The sequence below is a fragment of the Cibotium barometz genome, chromosome 33 (assembly GCF_041138505.1).
Source record: "Cibotium barometz isolate CiBa-2024 chromosome 33, ASM4113850v1, whole genome shotgun sequence".
In the NCBI taxonomy this organism is placed as follows: domain Eukaryota; kingdom Viridiplantae; phylum Streptophyta; class Polypodiopsida; order Cyatheales; family Cibotiaceae; genus Cibotium; species Cibotium barometz.
In genome coordinates, this window is record NC_141078.1 from 45,322,001 (window position 1) to 45,348,186 (window position 26,186).

A 26,186-nucleotide genomic window follows, 5' to 3' on the forward strand; every position below is an offset into this window, starting at 1 on the left:
CACATCATAGCGGAGGAAGACAGTCCCAGTTGACTGACTTCTTCCAGAGATTGGCACCAGTAGCCCAACCACACACATTGGGAGCGACATCTCAGCGAGCGGAGGAGATTCGAGCTAGGCGACGACCCAGACTAGCCAGCTACCAGACACCACGGCTACACCACAAAGAGATCGCGGCCATCCGGTCTCAACACGAGCAGGAGGTCCAGGAGCAGCTGGCACATTTTCGCTCTGATCCAGGACGCATGTTCCAGACATTTACGGCATCCTCAGATCGGCTGTATGACATATTGTACCAGACTATGGGACTGGATGGAGTTAGGAGTAGATAACATATCATACTTGTATCACCCCTTCAGCATATAGAGATGCATTAGTAGCCCTAGTACTCCGTCCACACCCTCTCGTTTGTACACCACTATTGAGTCCCCTATGGTCGTGTTGTCATACTTGTACATTTTATTCTCACTCCACATTTTCCTCTTTCACATTTTCCTCTTGATGACTGGAGGAACATCATTGTACTACTGTTTGTCTCATAGGCCAATTCTGGCCTTTTGCAGACGTTAATATATCTTTCTTTCATTCTCTCTCTCTCTCTCTCTCAAAGAGGACAGGACACGTAGACTCAGCTTATACCAAAATGCCCCCTCGCAGCAGCAGGCCCATGGGAGTCCCATCAAATCAGGCATACACACTCCAAAGAGCCAGATGCCCTCGTCCCATCGGACCCCGGCCACTCCTAGCTCCACTCTCCTTTCCCTCTCTCTCTTGTGCACTAAATACCATCTGATACTCAGATACCACATGCATTGTACATGGTTTTGTCTCATAGGCCAGTTCTCTTTGGCCTGAGAGAGACGTTAATACAATCTTTCTTTCTTTCTTTCTTTCTTGCATAGTTCAGATTTGTGAATGTTCTCTGCATGTCAAGTAAATGGTTCCACAAGCTTCCACATGTAACACATTAGATGGGCATCTTCTCAAGCATGTATTCCCTTACAGGTCATTGTATCCTTTGGCATTAGGGAGGAGAGAGAATCTTTTACAAGGTGAGTTCAGAGTCTAGTCAGACTGACACAGCAGGTGAGGTGAGGTTGGAGACTAGGAGACGATCAAGGATGCTATTCTTTATACAATCAGAATGGTTGGATTCAGAGATGGGTAATCCATGGTGTCTTTGGTTTTAAAGTGGATGTCCTCTCCAGCACCTACCATGGGATCCAGGAGAGTCGTGATGGATAGATGCAGTATCCCCCATAGAAACTGCCCTTCTTTGACTCAGTCAAAAACACTAGACAAGCCTAGATTCAAAGGTTACAGTGGGATACCCACCTGGAGAGCACAATGGCATTTGGCATCAAATTGCCCATGCAAACTCTTTTTACAAATGTGGAGATCCTACCCGAAGAAAATCTTCACTCAACGTTTGCAATAAAACAATTCTCAGGAAAAGAATGATTTTGCAATAATGGCCTAGAGTGTGCTGCAGCAAGATCCCACCACCATTCTCATTCTCGATTGCTCCTTTGTGCCATGGTTTCTTGTCAAACATAATGAGCTACTTGCGGCAAAATCGTCTTTTCCAATAACCAACTACTTTCTGGAGCTACCCAAGCAGTAACACAACCTACTCCCATCCACACCTCATATGGCAGCTTCTGTCTCGCCATAAAACTCAATGTTTTCACTCTTTGCGCAGACAGATACCAAAGAGAGAGAAAATCTACACGTGTGAATGAGATCCTGATGTAGACACCCTTTTCTTTTTTTTATGAAAAATTTCTTAGTTTTTTCTATTTGCAGGACTCATTGTTAAATTGATTACAGTCTGTTCCATGGGCTTCCTCTCAAACAACATAACCCCACACTTATTAAAATATGTCAATCAGAAGTCATTAGAGAACGAGTGATAGCCTGCATGTACTGACCTTCCATCAGCAAGATTATGTGTACCAATATTCCAGCACCTTGTAATCATGGTTTGTTTATCACCCTTCATAACAAGGCGTAGTCCAACTTGTCCCCCATCAAAAGCCAAATCTGAACCAGAGATACAAATCTCCATACAAAATTGGCCATGTTTCTCAGTGCCAAGCAGACACACTGGTCCAGATCCTACTTCCACTTGAACTGCTGCAGAGAAGGTAACCCTTGGACCACCACAGACAGAAGGGTCCATAACTCCACAATATCTTCCTTCGTTCTGTGGCTCGGCATCTAAAATACAGACTGCTCCTTCTACACCAGTCTGCAAAACAGAGTGACACTATGATTTCTTCATGAAACAAATGTACAACCAGCCAAAGTTTAGAAATCGCCTTATAACCCACACGTTGAACTTTTTATAAATGAAAGTGAAGACACGACATCAGCATACCAAAAAAGCTGTTGATGTTGTGAAGACACAACATCAACAAACCAAAAAGATGAAATATTGGCTAATTAGAAGCGAAGACACAACACTTAGAAGTGAAAGAATATATCAACATACCCAAAAAGCTGAAACATTGGCTAATTAGTAGAAATTACAAACCTGCTGCGCCCTTTCAGCCCGTTGCCGTGACAGAACACGCTGAGCAATGCTCGAGACTTGTTCTCCAGCTCTACCTTCCTCAAAAAGTATGTCACCTGCAACAGCACGGGCTGCAGCAGCTACAGCAGCAACTTCTTTGCTTCCAGCAGTTGGAATTGAAGACAGAACAGTGGCCTCCAGCTCTTTGCGCCTGCCTTCTTCTCTTACCAGTAGCAACCTTCTCCTTTCTCTACCTCTTCCTTCTTCTTCTCGCCTTTGTAGCATTACTTCATCCTCCATCTCCTTCTCTCTTATAAAACTGCAAGACAATTTTTTGATTACTAAAACTACTACACGCATAGAACCTTCTCCAAATTTAGAGGTAATGACATTGATATAAGTGGACCTCTCCTGCATCAATTCGAATTCCCGATAATCCTGAGGCTGCCATTTTTTCATCCTTCTCTCACTCAAATCAGAAAACCCTTTGCTATCCAAAAAAAGGCGTAAACGAACCTCATCCTATCAAGGCACACATAAGCATCAGAAATAACTCAAAATGTTTTGCAAGAAAAATTTCTTACAAAATCTAGCAGGGCCCAAAGCTAATCATTCCCACACCTGCACTTTCTCTGCCTTTGCAGCAAGGCCAAGCAACAACAAGAGATAACTGCCAAACTTATCCCACATGTAAACCCATTCAGTATCCAAAGCCTCCTCCAGCAAGAATATTTTTGCATGAACCTCCGCTTCAGATGATGAATCATGTCGGTAAATGTGCCCCACTTTCTGTTGGCACCACCAAATACCAGCAGCAAGCTCCTGATTGTTCAGACGCTCCTGCAGCTTCAGGACATCATCGCGTGGTAGCACATAATTGCCCCCTTTGTCACGACCCATCTTTGGATCTCCAACAAGAAGAGCAGTTGAACTTGCTGATCTTTGTGGTGCGGAATAGGTGCCTGATAAAGCATTACGAGTCTGGTGCAAAAAACAATGGTTAAGCAAATGATTATGAGATAGATGAGCATTACTAAAAGTGCAAAGTAATCATGGGATTTTTGCATACCCCACGGGGGTCTCTAAATCTTTTAATTACATGCAAATCATCTCTCTGTGTTCCTTTGCCTTCAATGTGTGTGAAATCAATCCCTTTAGCTTGCTCCGCCCAAAATTATGTGTGCTGATGTGGAAAGACGTTGAATTGCATAATACAAAACAAACGACACGTGTAACCCTTTTTTTCCCTAGGTAAAGATCCTGCTGATCAGTCGGCAATAGTACTCTCTCCATGCTCAACCCGCTGGGAGCTGGGAGAGACCGAGGCACACCCGTGGGCAAAGGAGGACCGTGTGTCCATCGACTACGAAGGTGAGTGGGAATCAAACTCGAGTCCCAAGCTCAAGGGTTCAAGACTCTGCCAACTCACCTACAAAGCAGCAGACCACATGTTACCATTTCCATCATGTGGATTGATTAAAGGTGAGACACGACTCTTACTACGACCTGTTAGTTTGTGACATTGTACACTTTTCATTCCAAAAGTGGGTCAAGTTCATGATTCAAATCCCTGATAAGCTTTGTCAATGAGAAAAGGACTATTGTATCTAACAGCTGAAGCTTCCATATCCCCATTAAGCTTCCTCAGCTTAGAATTTCCAAGGGTTAAGATCTAGTTCGATCAACACTTGCCTCATTGGCTGCCCCCCCATTGGTAGTAGAGGCACTCACTCGATCAGTCTCCTTTATACATAGCACTTGGGCTCTCCCTAGACACAGATATTATCGCTTAGCCCTAGAGTCTTCACGACAGTTGGCATCACAGGGAGACGGATCATGTTGGTATGCACAGATGACAGCTTGGTTCCAACTGCATGGCTTTAGTATGGACAGGCTACCTCCATTTCAGTACTCCCTGGATGCACCCTCCCTCTCTCTCACACGGGCAGAGATTACCAGACTTATCAAGCAGGACTTGACTTAGCTGGACACTAGGAGGACATGGATACAGCCGACACACGAGCTTGGTACGAAGATGGCTTTCTATAGAGATCATCTTCTCCAGCTCACGGAGGATGGGTTTGTGATTAGACCCAGCTACATGGATACTCATCTTTCTCATGGGGTACGGTGTGCTATTGGTCAGATGCGCACATCCTCACACCAGCTAGAGATTAAGACTGGCAGATTCAGAGGAGTACCAGCTGAGGCTAGGATTTGTCAACTGTGCCAGATGGAGCCAGAGACAGAGTTACATTACATATGTCACTGTCCAGTATATTATGAGATACGAGGCCGTTTTCACTGCCTATTCAGAGATGGTTTCGGACCACTTTCCAGAGTCATAAGATACGAGGATCAGAGATGCCTCGGATTATACTTGCTGGAGCAGCGTAGACATAGAGAGGGTCTCTTGAGAGGGAGGGGATCAGAGAGGGAGAGACACCTACAAAGGCAGATTACAGACTTCTTTCGACCAGAGATTGAGCAGTCAGGCCAGCAGGCATTGCAGCTAGCCCTAGAGTATAGCCGCACCAAAGGTACACTAATTGATCGGGCTATAGAGCTGGGGCAGTCCAGGCGCCCCAAGATAAGAGGCCCATCTCGACACCGGCAGAGACTACAACAGAGGATCAGGACCATACCAGCACGGCATGGGAGACGTCCAGTCAGAGTACTCACCATGGAGGACATTGAGGATATCCGCCATCGACCGATGACAAAAATCTTTGGATAGTGATGTGTATGATGCTTACCTTTGTTACTCGAGTTTTCCTCCCAGATGTTATCCATTAGGAGCTCCAAGTACCTTACTTTTCCTCATAGTTGTTTTAGTTTCAGTTAGTTGTTTAGTTGTTTTTAGCTTTTCTTACACAGACATTGTATCAGATCCACCAATTGTTGTAACCTTTTTGATCTCATAGGTCATTTTGGCCTTCTGAAGACGTTAATATATCATTTCATTTCATTTCATTTCTCTCTCTTTTTGTAATGGTTGGTTGATTAGATTACGAAAATGTAATACAAAGCAAAAGGTCGCATGACCAGCTATACAAACATGTACATAGAGGCCGTCAGACCGCACACACTAAAAGGCCACATGAGGCGGTCAGCTTGCGCCCTAGTGATAACATGTGCATCGATCAAGGAAGAAACTTGCCAAAGCAATAGACCACGAACACGCTGGACATGACCTTTCACCCCTGATTGTGAATCAAAGATGAAAGCATTTCACATGAGCCAATTATGCCAAAGACCCAACCATCGAAAGAAAACAAAGAAGACCTCATGTTGCTGACTGTTCCCCCCGGGCTGATCATGTCCAAATACCCACTGCCTGGGTGACAAAGTGTGTCCAGTCACCATTTGTCGTATTGAAGAGATGAACTCCCATATTTGGCAAGCCACCGGGCAACAAATAAACCTGCTGACTAGATTCTGGACAAGTCTAGCAGAAGAAACAGTTGCCTAAGTGCACCCCGACGTGCATTGTAATGACTGTGAGGTACCGAGGTACCGGTTTTTGGTCCCATATGCCTTCAAGGCATTCCGTGGACATTAATATGACTTTATTTCTTTCTCTCTCTATCTCTCTCTCTCTCTCACTTACACTCACACCCGGAGATCATGCTCCGAGGTATTTTTGCCTCGCCATCGCCTATGTATCACATATTACACCCCCATTATGGTACTGGTTGGAGCTAGACAGATCTGTGCATTCTTGTATACCCTACGCATATAGGTTGCATACTGAGCCTCCAGCAGTAGTGCTCCATCCATCATACCCCCCCACTAGCTCAATACTTTCATAGTTTATTTCATGTTCATTTTCTCCTTTTTTTTTTCTGGACATCCAGAAGACATTGACAGTTGTACATTGATTTGTCTCATAGGTCGAGTTCGGCCTCTAGTAGACGTTAATACAGGTTTCTTTCTCTCTCTCTCTCTCTCTCTCTCTCTCTCTCTCTCTCTCATGTAGCTATTGGACACCTTGGTCACTCCGGCATTGATGTATGGAGCACCCTTTTGGGCACCCGATTTCACAGCGGCCAAATGGCCAAAGATGGAGTATCTGTGAAGATAGAAGTAACATGAATCTCAAAAGCTTTTGGGAAGCATATTCAAGAGCCTTAAGCACCAAGTTGCTTAACTCTTCAAAGGTGAGAGCAGTAGCACAAGACTGTGTGAATATAAAAGTAACAAAAATCTCAAAAGCTTTTGGGAAGCACATTCAAGAGTCTTATAGCCATTGATAGTGGATCAATGGTTTTACCTACTGCTTCAAGCTAATCCATGCAACTCCATCTTCACAAGGTCCTCTGCCACAGAACCGTCCTCCTCCAACCTAAGATTGAGAAGCTGGCCTACAAGGTTGAGTAATCATGCTGTCCACACTGCACACCACTCCTCATGAAGAATGCTAGTGTCCAGGCGTGCCATTCATCCCCTTCTAGCTATATACTTGCATTCTGTTCCCACAAGTGATCCACTAGTAGGCTCTGTACTTTCACTCACCACTTTGACGTGCAATATCCCACAAAAAGATTCACCGCTTTGATGTGCAAGGCTGCAAGGTATGCCGCCCTAGAAGACAGCAAAAAACAATTGAAAGAAGAGGCGTACTGCGAATTTCACTCACTCAACAGTCTCTAGGCCTATGCTCTGATATAGTATGGGAATGAGCCCAAACTGATGCAGAAATAATGCCAAAATATGCAACAAGTACAAGCCCAGGAAAGGGAGCTGTAGGAAAAAATTACAGCAAATTCTTAAAGACAGCAATTGAAAAAAAAAAATGCAAGTGCTGTCTTTATGAAAGAAACAGATACAATAACCTCTGCAGGTTTGTTGCAAAACTGCATAACAAGTATGCTCTCCCTCCCCCTCTGCATGGGATCTTGACCTTTCAAGTTTCAGTGAATGAATTGGAGTGAAAAGGAGTTTTTTCATAAGGGAGCAGGAGGGTGGTTTCTCAACAGCTGAGTCGGCCAGCATAAACCCCCAGGCTAAGGCAGTTCCCCTTTTTGTGGTCTGAAATTTTCTCCCTCTAAAGGGTGAAGACTCTTGCCTACAATCTAGGCTGAACTTTTCTGTAGTCACAGGAAACGACCGTTTCAGTCCCTAGAAATGCATTTCTCCGTTTCCATGGACGTTTCTTGTTTCCCAAGTGATATTGTCACAAGAAACGGACGTTTCCACCTCTAAAAACTCATTTCCCCATTGCCATTCCTCGAACGTTTCCGTTCCCATTTCTCGTTTCTGGTGACTATGAACTTTTTCTCCCTCCAAGAGCCCCAAAATCCTTCCTATAATCTAGGATACATCATACATCTCACCTTTAGTTATTAGGAAAAGTATCATGCCAATGACCTATGCTTGATGGTGCATGTTCCCACTATCCTCCATGAACAGGGATTTCCCATACAAAAGATATTATCAGTTCAGGCTGCCGAATTGAACAAAGCTTGGTGGCATTGATTTGTCATTAAAACAAGTTAACATGTAGACTGTGGAAAACTTATGTCCCCACTTTTTACAATCGGGCACTGTGTATCTGTAAGCTAGACATGAGACAGTAATACTGGGAACATGAAAATCTTTGTGAACCATGCTGCCAGTTTGAGCCAAAATAGAAATCAAACAGTTAGGGTTATAAACCTTAAAATTTGACTTGCAGAAAAGTGATGGCCTGCCAGTGAATGACATTGGGCTGATGAATCAAGGGGGTCACTAGCCATGTTCCTTGACATAACATTCACTACATAATTAACGGTGCACTGATCTCACACAGATAAAGTAATCAATATAGATTGCATAAAGAATAGAGGCAGATTCTCATCTCAATTACCCTCACGCTTTACTGCAATCTGCATATATCGATTCAGCCAGCCTTGTGGAAACAGTTCAGATGGTTCCTCTAGCAGTGGAAGACATGTGGTTCGACATACGTGCTGGACATGGTTCAGCAGAACGATGCTTACTTGCAAAAAATCTAAGCAAGCTGATAAATCATCATTGTATTAAACTATAAACCCAAAATGCAGAGCATGATGTGGTAGGTTGTGTCAATGTCCTAGAGTTTGTAGTTTTGAAGTGAAGAAGGGATTTACCTTCTCTAGTGCTGTATAGAAGTTTGATTTTCTCTTGCTGAGTCGGCATCTTAACCCTCCTAGCTAAGGGTACTCATATTAAACCCCCCTGGCTAAGGAAGTCTCCTTTCTTGTGGGCTCAACGTTTCTCCCTCCACACAAAACTTGTTTCCTCCAAGGTCGCCAAAATGTTACTCTAATCTAAGATGCATCTCACCTATACTTAGGAAAAGTATTATGCCCATGCCTGATGCCTAATGGTGCATGCTCCCATTGTCCATGACTCCATTGTAGACAAAGACCTGTAGAAACCTTATGTCCCCCACTTTTTACAACCAGGCACTGTGAATCTGTAAGCTAGACATGAAACAGAAATACTGGGAACATGAAAATCTCTGGGAACAGTGCTGCCAATTTCGGCCAAAATAGAAATCAAACAGTGAAGGTTATAAACTTGAAATTTGATTTGCAGAGAAAGCAAAAGCCAGCTAGTAATTAACATTGGGCTGTCGAAACAAAAGGGTCACTGGCAATGTTGCTTAGTGGGCTGATCCCAAAGATAACTTGATCAATATAGATTGCATAAATAATAGAGAGGAAAATTATTATCTCAGTGTTTTTGACACTTAGCTGCAATCTGCATATATCAATTCAGCCAGCCTTGTGGAAACAGTTCAGACCATTCCTCTGGGCGTGGAGGACAGCAATACTACAAGGGCAGACAAGGATGGTGAGACTGGCAGATAGATACTTGACACGTGGTTTGACAAAGTGCTGGAGACAATTCAGTAAAACGAAGCTTGCTTGCAAACATGCAAAGCAATCTGGTAAACTAACTAACAATCCAACATGAATAACATGATGTGGTAGGTTGTATCAATGTCCTAGTGTTTGTAGTTTTGAAGTGGAAGGGGGGCTTTACCTTCTCTAAAGCTTTACCTTCTCTAAATCTGTATAGAAATTAAATTTTCTATTGCATGCTTACCCTTGAGGCACATGCTTGCTGTTTTGAAGAACTTACAAGGTGAGACAGGCTTGATCCACTCTGAAACTCTCTTGGAAATATATAAATCTTGCTTTAACTAAGAAAAAAGGGAAGGCTGGCACTATGGTTGAAGAAGTACAGCAGCTGCTTTACCACGTTCTTTTTCCTTTAAACCAGAAGCATGTAACATATCAAGTTACAAGTAACAAGTTGATTCTTACTTTAAATATATAATTTTGAAACTTTTCATTGACAAATGACAAATCTGACTGAAAGTGCTGAAAACCAAAAATTTGCCAACCTTGGTTGCTGCTCGAGACAGAGCCTGGACAACTGTTTCCTTGCTTAAAAACTGAACAGCATCCTCCGCCACCTGAAGCGATCGCTCATATTTAAAAGAGAAAAAGAAGAAAAGAATGTCTTTCATAAAGTAAACATGTGCTCAGGCTGATGAAAAGTAACACAGTCAATCAGACCTTAGAAGTCAAAGTCGGACGGGAAACTGCAAACCCAAAAGCAACCACAAGAGTGATAGCTGAGGCAGCTGGTCCTGCAAAGGGAGGATATATCTCCAAGCTCGCCACAACACCCCACCCAGCGATTGCTACAGTAACTCCAAACAAAACTAGGAAGGCCGCACTGGTTGTGAGAAAACACAACCGTTTCCAACACCAGTAAATACATACAATAGTAAGCAAGAGGAAAACAAATTTGTGTTTGAGCAATAAATTCACACCTGACGTTCTTTGCAGAGTCTGCATGGGCATCATAAACATATACAGGAAGGACACGAGGTGAATAAACCACCACAGGCGGTGAAAGCAGAACCTGCAATTTAAATCACTCAGACCTTAAATGCGAGTGATTTGCAGTCATATGGCATCCCAGGTATATAAAAAAAATAGACAGCGAGCAACAGGAAAGGAGGAAGGAGGGGGTATTGGGGTTAGACTTAGTTTCATGGAGCACCCAGATAGAAACTTACAGTTAAAGCCCGCCCAGCAAGGAGAAACAGAAAAGTAAAGTATCCTACAGACGCTCCCACAAAAGGCTCGTCTGGATACACCAAAAATCACAATTTTACTTTCATCTGTCCAAATATATTTGCAGTAAATTTTAAATTGAGTGCTCCAAAAAGCTTTGACCAAACAAATTTCAGCTTTGCCACAATATCCTGCACCAAGGGATTTAACTGCCACACCAACCTTGCATGCTTCAAATTCCTACTTACTTGCTAGAAGACCCACAAGAAAAGCTGCAAGTGCCAGCACAAATGCAGCAAGACAGACAAGAAACATTTCTGCTCTTGTTAAATAAAAGTTGTGAGATGCCCAATAATGGATGACACTTATTGCCGAGACCAGTAGCAAAAGGAAGAGAAGAAACGCAGCACCAACCTGGAATTTTCAAAACAATTTTCGGTAGCTAAAGCTCATACCAGTTTACTTTCAAACACAGCTTCTTTAGTGAACTAATCAGACCCTACCCTATTCAGCATGCTTGAAAAAAAAAAGGCTTTTTTTTTAAGGCTTGTAAAAATCGAAATATACTCACCATCCATGGATTAATAGAAGCTATCACTGCAGATATTGCACCAAGAAGAAGAAAAAGGCCAAAACCTAGAAAAATATACACTCCTTGAGAGAGCTGCCACCCTTCATCCTTCCTGTAAGCAGCAAAATCTCATTATTGATTGCAATTAATTGGTTGATTGTATAGTCACCTTATCAAGGACCAAGGTATTTTATGGTTTGCAAAAGCATCAGTGTCCAGTTAGGCCCCCCCCCCAAAAAAAAAAAAGGCAGGCCCGCATATTATAGAGAAGAAAAACTACGAAAAACAAGGCCCAAGAAAAAGACAATAAGAGAAGAGAGGTAAAAGAAGATAACAGATAAAACATAAATAAATAAGAGGGGAAATAAAAATAAACGAAGAGACAAAGCAGAGCCACTTTGCAAGCAAACATGAGCTAAGTGTACAACATGATGAAGAAGAAGACTTACCACTTGTAGAGCCCACAACAAAGTGAAAGGACTGCCGGAATGCAGATCAATGGCAAGAGAGCAGCCAGGAAATCTGCCTTTACTGGAACCTGATCCTCTCGCAATCGTACGATGAACACATATGACAGCCCGCAAAACACCACCAGAACAACTAAAGACAAAACAGGCGTCATTCTATGCTGCCTCCAATTAAAACTTGATGTTAAAAACAAGACTCTAATTTAAACCAAAGACTCACCTATAAATATCCCAACACAAATTGCTGATGATAAAGACAGCCGATATGTTGCAAACCAAGATACTACCGGCAACACACCAGTAATAATTAAAGCAAAAGCCGTTGCTACAGCCCAGCCAATATACATAGAAGAATTATATGGAGAGGATATGCTATTTTTCTCCCAACTCAAGCCATGGTATGGAAGGCCTTCTAAAGGTTGGCAGGAAATGAGAGTACCAACAGCAAGTACACTGACTGTCAAAAGAAATGTGCACATCCCAATCTTGATACCCTGTACAACAACACAAGATACTTTTCCTCACAGTTATTTCAGTTTCAGTTAGTTGTTTTTAGCTTTTCTTACACAGACATTGTATCAGATCCACCAATTGTTGTAACCTTTTTGGTCTCATAGGTCATTTTGGCCTTTTGAAGACGTTAATATATCATTTCATTTCATTTCATTTCTCTCTCTCCCTTCGCAACTGCCCGCCTTCTGTTCGCACCCCTGCTCGCTTCGCTACTGTTCGCCGCCCACAACTCTCCCGCCTTCGCTTCGCTCCTATCCACCACCTGTTCGCGCCCCTGCTCGCCGCCCTCTCTCCCGCCTGGGCTGGCTCGCTATGCTGGCCCGTCTGTGCCTGTCCGCTAGCCCCTCCGCCTCGCTTTTCCCACCCACCCTTCCTTCCTCAGGCCCCCAAGGCAACAACATAACTCTCTCTCTCTCTCTCTCTCTCTCTCTCTCTCTCTCTCTCTGCCTATGGGAAGCGCTGCAAAGTAAGCTCGAGGAACGGCTCCGAGTCTCCAAGAGAAGCTCAAGGCCCTCAAGACGGCAATGAAGGCACTAATCAAGGAGAACAAAAAGACATCCGATTCCAACCTCTATGAGGTGGAGAACATACTACACCGGCACATCATGGCCCTCGAAGCACGGGTCACGGACCTTGAACAAGAGAACACAGCACTCAAGGAGGAGGTGAGTGCATTGAAAGTGGAACTGGTAGCCATCAAGAACACGGAGAAGGAAGAAAGGGAGATCAATGACCACACTCTCACGGCCATCAAAGAAGAGATCTCCAAGGAGATCACAAAGGACAGGGAGGAAAAACTCCAAGGAGATCACAAAGGACAGGGAGGGAAAACTCAAAGCCAAGCAGTCAGGATGGGTTGAGGTGGTGAAGAAGAACATCCTTAAAGAAGTGAGGGAGGAGACTCAAAGGGAAGAACACCAAATCATTTACACCACCACTGAGGAGGAGAAGATGAGGCATGCCCGCCGCCTCAACATTCGAGTCACAGGTATAGCCAAGACACCCGACTCCACCCGAGAAAGATGGACAACTTCTATGCATGAAGCTCAGCTATAGGGAAGAGGACCCTCTCCCCTTCACCAAAGCATGGAGAGCCGGGAAAGACTCAACACGCAAGTGAGCCCTCATCCTACAGTTTGCAGGAGAGACGGAGACGATCACCTTCATGAGAAAGAGGGTGATTCTACAAGGATTACAGGGAGATCCCATCTATTTGGATGACGACCTTACAAGGATGCAAATAGAACATAGGAAAACATGCATGCCGAGAGTCCTACAGGCCCGGAAAGAGGGCAAGAGAGCATTCTATCGCGATGGCCGTGTCATCATCGATAACAAGGCCACCCGATTAGCGCCAGGCAGCCTATGGGACATCAGCTATGGAGGATCCAGATTCACAGATACACATAGCAGTTTGGAACTGCAATGGAGCACTTTGGACACATCCTGGGAGGATGGAGGAGGTCATGGAGGGACGGGACATCATACTACTTACAGAGACGCACCAGAGCCCAGAGAGGGGGCTACCCAAAGTAGAGGGCTATCAGTGGGAGTTTACATACAGGGGGACCACACGGCAGAGCACATCGAGAGAATCTGGAGGTATAGCGGTACTCTTCAAGCGAGAGCTACGGGAGCGCCTACAGGTGGTAGCACGTGACCAGGAGGCTATATACATGTGGATTAGACTACAGATCTCAGCAGACAGGGTGTTACACATCGCTCTATGCTACTTCTCTCCTAGAGGATCGAGATATGCCATGACAGCAGAGGGTGCAAGTAGAGGCGAGAAGGAGGACACAGGGCCATTGGGAGAGTCACCATATGCAGCCTTTTCAGATGAGATCATACACTACTCCAACCTCCGAGACTACTGCTAGCACCATCGGTGTGAAGCAAGGATGCCCACTTTCCCCCACGCTATTTGGGTTATACATTGATGAGGTGGCTGACTTCATTACACGGGGAGGCAGAGATGGGATTGATTTAGCAGGTACCTCAGTACATATTATGCTTTATGCTGATGATATTGTATTCGTGTCTGAGTCTCCAGGTGGTCTACAGCAGCATCTACATGCACTCGATGATTTCTGCACACAGAGGGGTCTTACTGTGAACCTTGGGAAAACCAAGGTTATGGTCTTTCATACATCGAGATAGGGCAGGAGTCAGTTGACATTCACTCTCGCAGGACGCCAGGTGGAGGTGGTGACATCATACGTGTACCCAGGGGTTACCTTCTCAACAGCAGCCACCCGCTTCACCATGGGTTCAGCAGCCAAAGCTAGATTGACACGGGGATATGCAGCATTGGCTATGCTAGAGAGACAGTGCCACCAGGCGCATTTTCAGGAGCCTCGGACGAAGGGGTTGCTATTTGACACATTAGTCACACCGGCATTGATGTATGGAGCAGCGGTACGGGCGCCAGGCCTTGCTACCCATTGGTGGACACAGATAGAGAGACCACAGGCCCTCATGATGGCACGCATGATACGCAGCAAACCGTCAGTACCTCATGACATTATCCGTGCAGAGTTTGCTGCGCCCCCTATGATGGTAGAGACCATATTCCAGACTATATGCCTGCTTGACAGATTCAGAGAGATGCCACAGGACAGATTGTCATACAGAGCTTTTGAGGCATCTAGACAGCTGGCTGAGGCAGGAGACAGAGGATCATGGTATGCAGAGGTCACACATTGGTTATCACAGCATGACCTAGACATGGATCATCTACCACCATTCCAGTATGACAGGGATGCACCACATATCTGTCTCTCTCATAGTGAGAGGAACAGAGTATTGAGACAGGATCTATGGCAGCTCTATACACGAGAGACATGGATATCGCCTACACAGCCTCTTTCACCGAAGATGCTCTACTACAGAGATCACTTCATGAGTATCACTGATGATGGATTTATAGAGAGACCTAGATACATGGAGGGCTTTTTGCCACACGGCTCCCGAGTGGCTATTGGTCAGCTTAGAGTTTCATCACACCGATTGGAGATTGAGACTGGCAGAGCAGCACAGATCCCCCGAGAGGAGAGGGTATGCAGATTGTGCAGAGAGGAGGTGGAGAGTGAGGAGCATTATGTATGCAAATGCAGAGCATATACAGCCATGAGAGAGAGATATCCCATTTTATTCAGAGAGCCACATTCCCTACGCCAGATCGTTGAGGCAGCAGACCAGCGCATACTGGGGAGATTGATTCTAGACATACAGCGCCACAGAGAGACATCATTACAGGCTCAGACAGCTCCAGAGGGGGGACGACAAACACAGATTACTACATTTTTTCAGAGATCCATCCCACTCCCAGCCCCTACACGGCAAGGAATTACTCTCCAGAGAGCAGAGACGCTCAGAGCCCGCAGGAGACAGAGGACACCTGGCTTTCGGACACCACGCCTATACCAGAGAGAGATGACAGAGATCAAAGCTCAGTTTCACAGAGAGGGTGCGGAGCGACTGGCTCGCTTCAGAGCACACCCAAGCATGTTCTTCAGGGAGCTGTGGACACCCCCTTCATTGATGTATACCATTTTATACCGACAGTATGGTACAGGATGGAGCTAGCTAGGTTGCATATCATGATTGTATACTCCATGCATATAGCTTTGCATTCTCCTAGTAGTAGAGCTCCATCCCCCCCCCCCCCTCCCTTCACCACTCATTGTACTTATTGCACACCCAAATTCAGCTTTTTTAGTTCAATACTTTTTCATTTTGTTGGGATGACAGAGGATACCCCATACAGGTACACCGATTTGTCTCATAGGCCGAGTTCGGTCTTTTGGAAGACGTTAATAAAATCTCTCTCTCTCTCTCTCTCTCTCTCTCTCTCTCTCTCTCTCTCTCTCTACTTTCATACTTTATTTCATGTTCATTTTGTCCTTTTTTTTCTGGACATCCAGAAGACATTGACAGTTGTACATTGATTTGTCTCATAGGTCGAGTTCAGCCGCTAGTAGACGTTAATACAGCTCTCTCTCTCTCTCTCTCTCTCTCTCTCTCTCTCTCTCTCTCTCTCTCTCTCTCTCTCTCTCTCTCTCTATATATATATATATATATATATATATATAGAGAGAGAGAGAGAGAGACACAGGATCATCTGTTGATCACATGTATTGTCAAATGTTTTCATTTTACTTTTTCTTTCAGTTTTCCATGGCTCAGCATATTCATGGCACCATTGTATTACTTTTGGTCTCATATGCCCTAGACCTCGGGGTATCTGTAGCACATCTAGATCGCATGGGAAGATTAGAGAGATCATCACAAATCACCAGCAGATACCCTCCAGGCAGTTCACCATGGAGGAGCTTGTCTTCGTGCTTCAACGACCTATGAGGGATTTCATCCACTGAGGTCCCGTCTATACCCTCACACATTCATGAGCCTCACGTGCCCAGAGATGTCTCTGAGTGGACACTTTCATCCCCTCTTAGTAACTTCCTAGGTTCCCATTTTCCCATGTTACTCTTGATCTCTATTACACACCACTGACATTTGTACTTCATCTGACCATATTATTGTGACTTTTGGTCTCATAGGTCATTTTGGCCCTTCAAAGACGTTAATACAAATTTCATTTCTCTCTTTTTTTCTTTTTTTTTCGTGAAATGGTGTTTTATATTATATGTAAAAATGTACATCAGCCACATGGCTCACACAGAACCTATGGCCCCAAAGAAAACCCCACAAAAGATCCTCTAAAGGATCATGACCATGCAAACCTGTACACTAATAAGAAGGCCTCCTAGCCAAATAAGCATCCCAAATAAAAGCATCAAAGATGAGCCAGCCGAGCCGCCGTAGACCATAACGAAATAACGTCTGCATCCAGTAGGTGAGGTGAGAGAAGAGAAGAAAACTGCCAAAGCAGCAAACCGCAGATACGTAGAATGTGCCCATGTATTCCAGACAAGGAGACTGTCCGAAGTAATGACTTGAGGACAAATCCCAAATATCCACTGATGAGCCGAAACAGTAGACCTCTCTACTGCCTCCCAAACGCGAGAGACAAAAGACCAAATCTGACGGGCCACTGCACAACTCATGAACACATGCATAGCTGTTTCAATGCATGTCGTGCAGAAGAAGCAAGAGGCCAATGTAATTTTACGACGGCTGAGCTCATCCCGTGTAGGTAACCCTCCCACCAACATCCTCCAAATGAAAACCTTACCTTGGTAAGGGAGTTTAGACTGCCAACCACGCATAAGAGTTTTCTGCCACCATGATTTAGACTTGTGCAATCCCCACACCTTATTGGCCTTGGCTGAAACCCAATCTCTCTCTGATACAAGCTTATGATAGACCTGGTTAGCTGAAAGTGATATCAAGTCACCATATTTACATAGTGCCCAATCAAGCCAAGGCTGATTTGCACATGGCCGAGGCAATGGAGTAAAAGGCTCAACTGCATGCATGATGTCAACCCATAGTGGCTGAAATGTCCGAGGAACCCTAAAGTGCTGCTGAATACGACGAAACAAATATGGCCTATCACGACCAGGTATCACAGCATCTCGGATTCTAACCAAGCCTAACCTGACCATGCGGTTGAGTCGTATGCGTGAAGCATCTTTGTCTGGCCAAACAATGACACGCGACTCCACAAATGTTTCGAACTGCAAAGAGTTCAAAAGTAGTCTTTCATGACTAGGATCCCACCGAGCCAATAGTAGAGCTTCATGCCAAGAAAGGAGAATATGCGATAAAATGTGAGATGAGCGAATACGGATAGGATGAGCCGCATTCACAATGTCCCACCATGAAGTATGCACACGTGTCCGTCCATGTGACAATCCCTACAACTCAATCAAGTCACGAGCCATGAATACCCAAGGCTGCTCCTGCAAACACATATCCTGAAAAAGCGCCCACTTACACGCCACCATATGCAAGCGGACATCCAGTAAAGGAGCCCCACCCATTCTTTTGGGTGTCGTAATGTGATTCCAAGCTATCCATGTTTAACCCATAATATTTCCTTGCCTCTTCCACAACATAAACCGAATGGGAGCAACCAAACGGAGAAGAGATTTGTGCGTCCAAGGTAGCAAAGGCAAAAAATAGGAAATCATGCTAAGCATAATAACCTGAGCTACCTTAACCCTCACGTGCATAGGCCACCCTTGAGCTTTCCAATACACAAATTTATCCGAGATCTGAGCAGAAATCCAAGCAAGAAGCGCTTGGGGGTCCACATCCACACCCACCGGATACCCAAGATGACGAACAATGTCTCCTGTATGCACCACACGGCCTTGCCACCCTAATGCCTCAAGATCAAATTCCGTGCATACAATGAGGGCTGATTTTGTTGAATTTATTTTCAGCCCAGAAGCCAATGCAAAATTATTCCAAGCTTCCATTGCTCGATCTATATTGGCTTTTTCGGCCCTGAGAAACATAAAAGTGTCATCCGCAAGGGCTTGAGCAACCAATTGCTTGCCATGAGGGAGATGCAAACCAACCACTTCACCATGCGATGCCATAGCATCTAGGCGAGATAACATAGGATGAGTGGCAATGGCAAAGAAAAGAGGGCTAAGAGGACAGCCCTGCCGGAGAGAACGGGTGAGAGAAATACCCTCTTCCGTAGACGTTAATATAACTCTCTCTCTCTCTCTCTCTCTCCCGCCAGCCCCTCGCCCCCCTCTGCCCCCCCTCCCGCCAGCAACCCCCGCTGCGCCCCCTCCCACCAGCCCCTGCCCCCCCTCCCGCCAGCAACCCCCTCTGCCCCCCCTCCCGCCAGCAACCCCCTCTGCGCCAGCCCTCGCTCCCGCCCTCTCTCCAGTCAGGGTGCTGACCACAGAGGATATTGAGGAGATCCGCCAGTGTCCGATGCGACACATATTATGAGATGGAGGTACCTCCATAGTGTACCTTCCAGTTCCAGTTTCATTTTCTAGGTGCCAGTAGTATCATCTTTATTTTTCATTTTCTGGGTTTTTTTATCCAGACATTGTATCAGATCCACCATGATGTAACTTTTGGTCTCATAGGTCATTATGGCCTTTTGAAGACGTTAATATAACATTTCATTTCATTTCATTTCTCCCGCCAGCCCCCCTGCCGTCTCTCTCTCTCTCTCTCTCTCTCTCTCTCTCTCTCTCTCTCTCTCAGAGGATATTGAGGAGATCCGCCAGTGTCCGATGCGGCACATACTATGAGATGGAGGCACCTCCATAGTGTACCCCTCCGTCCCACATGATATTGTATCCCTTCACTATATTCCACTCACCTCCATAGCGTACCCCCCCCCCCTCGCTATATTCCAGTTCCAGTTTCATTTTCTAGGTACCAGTAGTATCATCTTTATTTTTCATTTTTCTGGGTTTTTTTTTATCCAGACATTGTATCAGATCCACCATGATGTAACTTTTGGTCTCATAGGTCATTATGGCCTTTTGAAGACGTTAATATAACATTTCATTTCTCCCCCCCACCTGCACACCCCCTCCCACCTCTCTCTCTCTCTCCCCTCTCTCACTCTTACACGGACAGAGATTACCAGACTCATCCGTCAGGATTTAGTTCAGCTGGACATTAGAAGGACATGGATACAGCCGACTGAGGAGCTGGGCACGAAGATGGCTTTCTACAGAGAGCATTTTCTTCAGCTCACAGCAGATGGTTTTGTGATCAGACCTAGTTACATGGATGTACACTTGTCTCATGCAGTACGATGTGCTATTGGTCAGATTCGCACATCCTCACACCAGCTTGAGATTGAGATTGGCCGATATAGAGGTATACCAGCTGAGGCCAGGATATGCCGAGTATGCCATGGGGAGCCAGAGACAGAGCTGCATTATATATGCCATTGTACTGCATACTATGAGATACGTGGTCGTTTCCACTGTTTATTCAGAGAGGGTTTTGGACCACTTTCCAGAGTCATGGGGTACCAGGACCAGAGGTGTTTGGGATTGTTCTTGCTTGAGCTGCGGAGACATAGAGATAGCCTGCTTAGGCGCACAGAGAGCCAGACTCAGAGGCACATTACAGACTTCTTTAGTCCGGCCATCGCTGCGCCAGATGGACCACAGCAGCAGCAGGACATGGATACCGCCCACACCAGGGGTACACTGATTGATCGTGCGATTGAGCTTGGGTGGTCCAGACGCCCACGACTACGGAGGAGGGCATCCCAGCATAGACGGAGGTTGCAGCGGCAGATTCGGATTATTCTTGCGAGGCATGCGGGACACCCAGTCAGGGTGCTGACCACAGAGGATATTGAGGAGATCCGCCAGTGTCCGATGCGGCACATATTATGAGTTGGAGGTACCTCCATAGTGTACCTTCCAGTTCCAGTTTCATTTTCTAGGTGCCAGTAGTATCATCTTTATTTTTCATTTTCTGGGTTTTTTTATCCAGACATTGTATCAGATCCACCATGATGTAACTTTTGGTCTCATAGGTCATTACGGCCTTTTGAAGACGTTAATATAACATTTCATTTCATTTCATTTTCCCCGCTGCCCACACCTCTCTCTCTCTCTCTCTCTCTCTCTCTCTCTCTCTCTCTCTCTCTCCCCCCCCCCCCGGTCGCCTGCACTTTCTCTCTCCCCGTCGCCTGTGCATCCCCTCCCTGTCGCTTCGTATTGGTCGCCGCCTATGTTGCTGCTGCCGCCATGTGAAGCCACAGCCCAATCTAGGTTACCCTTGCTCACTTTCCTCACCCACCCTTGCTCAGGCCTCCAAGGCAGCAACATAAGTGTTAGGGTTCTATCTCTCCGAGGTACATCGACATGGCCAAGGGTGCAAGCAAAGAGGAGATAGTCAAAATGGAGGATAAGCGGAACATCTCCATCAGAGAAAACAAGAAGACGGCGGACTCCGCCATCAACAACATCATCAACCGACTTTCCAAAGTCGAGAAGGAGATCGAAGCTTTACAAAAAGAGAAGGAAGCTTAGAAAAGGGAGAAGGAGACTTGGGAGAAGGAGAGGGAGAAAGAGAAGAAAGGAGGGAAGAAGGAGAAAGAAGCATGGAAAGAGGAGAAAGAGGGATGGAAGAAGGAACGGGACACTATGAAGGAGGAAATCGACATCCTCAAAGCGGAGGTGATCTCTCTACGGGACCGACCACCACGGGAGGAGGGGGAGATTGTGGAAGTTGACAAAGAGCAACTCACCAAGGCAATCACCAAGAGCCTAGCAAGTAAGATGGAGGCAACAAGGGAGGGTTGGGTAGAAGTGGTGAAGAGGAACATCAAAAAGGAAGTGAAAAAACATGCCCAAAAAGAAGGGCTCCAAATCGTCAACACCACCATTGAGGAGGAGCAGATGCGACATGCTCGTAGACTCAATGTGAGGGTCACGGGGATTCCCAAGGCAGCCGACTCTACCCCCGAGGGGGATGGGCGGATACTATGCACACGACTTGGATACTCACATGAGGGAACCCCCCCCCCCCCCTTCCTCAAAGCTTGGAGGGCCGGGAAAGACATGACAATGAAGAGAGCTCTCATCATACAGTTTTGGGATGTGGACGCACACACCATCTTCATGAGGAAGAGGGTCATACTACGAGGCTTAGAGGGAGCTCCTATTTTCTTGGATGTTGATCTCACGAGGATGCAGCTAGAGCATAGGAGAGCTTGCATGCGACAAGTCTAACACGCGAGGAGAGAAGGCAAGAAGGCCTTCTATCGAGATGGTCGGGTCATCATTGATGGACGGCCCATGGATTAGCGGTTTGGGGCCATAGATTAGAAGGCCACTGACAGAGATACACATGGGGTGCAGCCTGGACGACTGGAGCATTTTATGGTGAGGAGAGACATCATACTTCTGACAGAGACACATCAGAGCCCAGAGAGAGGGCTACCTCGAGTAGAGGGATTCCAGTGGGAGTCAGCATACACGAGGACCACACGCCAGGGTACCTCGAGAGGGTCAGGGGGAGTAGCAGTTCTATTCAGACAGGAGCTACAGGGGAGACTGAGAGTGGTAGCACAGGATCCAGAGGCCAGATACATGTGGATCAGCTTACAGCTCTCACAAGACAAGGTTATATACATAGCCCTATGTTACTTTCCTCCATCAGGATCCTCCTATGTCATTACAGAGGACATGCCACAGGAGGAGGAGACAGGAGCCTCGCCATACACTTGTCTATCAAAGGAGATTATGCATTATTCTACACTAGGGGAGGTATTTCTTACGGGTGACTTCAATGCCCACACACAGAGCAGACAGTGTGAGGTGTATGACTATGATGACATAGAGATCCTCCACCCTGTGAATCCAGAGGAGATAGAGGCTAGTCGGGCATCAGAGGACACTGGACCAGACAAAGGACATTATGGGGACCACTTACTAGAGTTGGGAGCCAGGCATCGTCTTGTTATTTATAACGGGATGCTACAGTGGCCGGGATCAGGAGGACTAACCATAGTAACATGGGACGGGGAACGGGGACGGGGATTCCTGGGAACCGGGACAGGGAACGGACAGCATGGGACGGCATACAAAATATGCAATTTTAAGTAAGCACTCATTTAAGAAACTTAACAATACTAAAACAAAGTCACTTTACACTTCCAAAGCATCAATATTAAGTCATACTAGCAAAAAAATGGGTGTTACAAAAAAGGAGATCGGGCACCCAGGACCCAATCGCCAAAGGCTAAAGTAAAAGACAAGGGCAAAGACCTAGGCCCTAACCACGTAAGTGGCATACAAAAAAGAGACTATTACTAGAGTAGTACATATGTCAAAAAGCCTCAAGGGGCATGTGAAGTGCTGGCCTCACGATCATGGGTCCCTGCAATGCCTGCAGGCTCCATAGATATGTCCTCCACTTGCTCCTCCAACTCCTCATCATCTTGAGACATCTCCCACTCGGTAAATGCATCAGCCTTTGCAGTTGCACTCTTGCAAAGCATTCGCAAGTTTGCACTCACAAAGACTAGATCATTTGCCCGTTCCACCCCAAGACGGTTCCTCTTCTTCGATGCAATGTGACTGTATGAGCTCCAAAGTTGCTCTAGGCAAGAGGAACTCACTGCGTGGCTGAGAATGCGGATGGCTAGATGCTGAAGCTCAGGTCCATCCGAAAGCTTCAGGTCCATCCGAACCAAAATCCGAAAGCTTCAGGTCCATCCGAAAGCTTCAGGTCCATCCGAAAGCTCAGGTCCATCCGAAAGCTTCAGGTCCATCCGAACCAAAATCTTCCCACCACAAAGCAGCCCCAACTTTGAAGCGATCATCCTGTGCATCCATGTCTCCATAAGAGCCCTGAAAGCTCCTATACCTAGACAACTGGTCACGGATCTTCCGCCTAACATTTGGGTCAGGCACAAGTCGAGTCAAGACAAGTCTCCATAGCTTGCTCACCTCTGCGTCACTTTCTTGCCCTTTACCCTGAAACTTAGGGTCCACCACATAGGCTATTGCATGCAAAGGAGAGGAGTAGGGAGTTCCACCTACGCACACATAGGGCACGGATCTCCTCGTACCCGTCCTCATCTGGCTCCAAATCCCTCAGCTTCTCTATCATGCTGTCCATAGCCTCATATACCTTACCGATGCATGGCTTCATACCATCCACAAGCCTCATCAAGTGCACAATAGGTTGAACCATAGCATCAATGCACTTCACTTTTTCCCAAAAATCAGGGCTCTCTGCTTTTTCCTTGCATAGAGCTCCTGTGCTTCCCACATGGAGGTCATACACCGACCGGAGGAACGGTGGTAGACTACATTATGGGGTCTTTGGAGGCATCACAGCTGGTCACCTCATTCTCCATCCCACCTCATCCTATTGGGGCAGATCATACATACTTGGCATTTTCACTAGCCGGATCACCATATCACCAGCCCCCCACATACCGACGCCACACACTACCATCTACTTCACACGTGACATGGCAGACATATACACTGGCAGAGAAGAGGATGGGATCCATGGCACCTATGGATACCATTACAGCCCAGCTGGCATCACTCCTACACACGGCTGCATTACAAAGCTTCCCACATCATGTCCACTTAGGAGAGCCTGCGAGATCTGGGACTATGCCCCAGAACAGATGGTATGTTGATGAGTGCAGAGCCCTATACTCACGGCTCCGCATACAGAGAGCCTTGGGAGCCATCACAGAGCAGGAGTCGAGGAGAGAGATGAGGAGACTTACTTGCCGGAAAAGGCGAGCCTTCGCAGAGATACAGGAGCTAGACATCTTCCATTTCTTCATGAGTAGAGATAGCCCTATCTCATGGCGGCACTTCAGAGAGCCCCGAACACCGACACCCATTGCAGACCCACAAACATGGCACACATATGCAGAGGGCCTATACCACGCCCCACAGCAGCCACCTATACCTCAGCCACAGGAGCCTCGACCTACCACAGCTAGCTTCTTTACCGACTCGATGGTAAATGAAGCTATTCGCCGCCTACAGCATGGACGGGCCGCCGACCATATGGGCCTACAGGGTGAGCATCTCATATATGCAGTAGATTCTTTGGCTCCTTTTCTTGCACACCTGTTTAATGTTTAACAAGGCACTAGCAGAGTGTTTGCCTGCCGAGTGGACGATGCACACCATTGTGCCGATCCACAAAACAAGGGATATGCTCGATCCGAGCAACTACAGGACGGTTATGGTTGGCCACGTGTTGGCCAAACTCTATGGTGCAGTGTTGGAGTAAGAGCTTAGCTTATATGCCGAGCGAGCAGGTTTATGCTCATCAGAGCAGGCAGGCTTCAGGAGAGCTTTCTCTACCACTGACCATGTATTCACTTTGAGATGTATGATTGATAAGGCCAGAGTGAGGAAGAGAACGCTCTATTGCTGCTTTGTGGATTTCCACAAGGCATTTGACACAGTACCATGAGAGAGGCTCTTTCAGCGCCTGCAGTCTCTTGGCATACCAACAGATATGACATGGGGCATCTAAGCATGATATGAGCAGGTTTTTGGGCGAGTCACATGCCCAGGAAGTATGTCCGAGACTATTGCTAGCACCATTGGTGTGAAGCAAGGATGCCCACTTTCCCCCACGCTATTTGGGTTATACATTGATGAGGTGGCTGACTTCATTACACGAGGAGGCGGAGATGGAGTTGATCTAGCAGGTTACCTCAGTACATATTATGCTTTATGCTGATGGTGTCTGAGTCTCCGGGAGGTCTACAGCACCATCTACATGCACTCGATGATTTCTACACACAGAGGGGTCTTACTGTGAACCTTGGGAAAACCAAGGTTATGATCTTTCATACATCGAGACAGGGCAGGAGTCAGCTGACATTCACTCTCGCAGGACGCCTGGTGGAGGTGGAGACATCATACATGTACCTAGGGGTTACCTTCTCTGCAGCAGCCACGCGCTTCACCATGGGTTCAGCAGCCAGAGCTAGATTGATACGGGGATATGCAGCATTGGCTATGCTAGAGCAACAGTGCCAGGCGCATTTTCAGGAGCCCCGGACGAAGGGGTGGCTATTTGACACATTAGTCACACCGGCACTGATGTATGGAGCAACAGTATGGGCGCCAGGCCTTGCTACCCATTGGTGGACACAGATAGAGAGACCACAGGCCCTCACGATGGCACGCATGATACGCAGCAAACCGTCAGTAGTACCTCATGACATTATCCGAGCAGAGTTTGCTGCACCTCCTATGATGGTAGAGACCATGTTCCAGACTATATGCCTGCTAGACAGACTCATAGAGATGCCATTTAAATGATTGTCATACAGAGCTTTTGAGGCATCTAGACAGCTGGCTGAGGCAGGAGACAGAGGATCATGATATGCAGAGGTCACACATTGGTTATCACAGCATGGCCTAGACATGGATCATCTACCACCATTCCAGTATGACAGGGATGCACCACATATCCGTCTCTAGTATTGAGACAGGACCTATGGCAGCTCTATACACGAGAGACATGAATATCGCCTACACAGCCTCTTCCACTGAAGATGCTGTACTACAGAGATCACTTCATGACTATCACTGATGATGGATTTATAGAGAGGCCTAGATACATGGAGGGCTTTTTACCACACGGCTCTC

General features: G+C 46.3%; 1 protein-coding gene and 1 pseudogene across 6 annotated transcripts in view; one reads left to right on the plus strand and one right to left on the minus strand.

Moving 5' to 3' along the window:
* LOC147619639 (calpain-type cysteine protease DEK1-like) overlaps positions 1-26,186 on the minus strand; it is an 85,835-nt gene that overhangs the window by 16,955 nt on the left and 42,694 nt on the right. For all 6 annotated transcript variants that reach the window (XM_086773312.1, XM_086773313.1, XM_086773315.1 and 3 more), the window contains exons 11-22: positions 11,831-12,104; positions 11,593-11,743; positions 11,144-11,255; positions 10,821-10,986; positions 10,575-10,645; positions 10,326-10,417; positions 10,066-10,228; positions 9,891-9,962; positions 3,137-3,496; positions 2,922-3,037; positions 2,537-2,834; positions 1,932-2,251 (exon numbers count right to left, since the gene is read on the minus strand). In XM_086773312.1, the coding sequence (XP_086629438.1) occupies positions 1,932-2,251; positions 2,537-2,834; positions 2,922-3,037; positions 3,137-3,496; positions 9,891-9,962; positions 10,066-10,228; positions 10,326-10,417; positions 10,575-10,645; positions 10,821-10,986; positions 11,144-11,255; positions 11,593-11,743; positions 11,831-12,104 (2,195 nt within the window). The remainder of the gene's footprint in view (positions 1-1,931; positions 2,252-2,536; positions 2,835-2,921; positions 3,038-3,136; positions 3,497-9,890; positions 9,963-10,065; positions 10,229-10,325; positions 10,418-10,574; positions 10,646-10,820; positions 10,987-11,143; positions 11,256-11,592; positions 11,744-11,830; positions 12,105-26,186) is intronic.
* Positions 20,901-21,845, plus strand: LOC147619641 (uncharacterized; annotated as a pseudogene).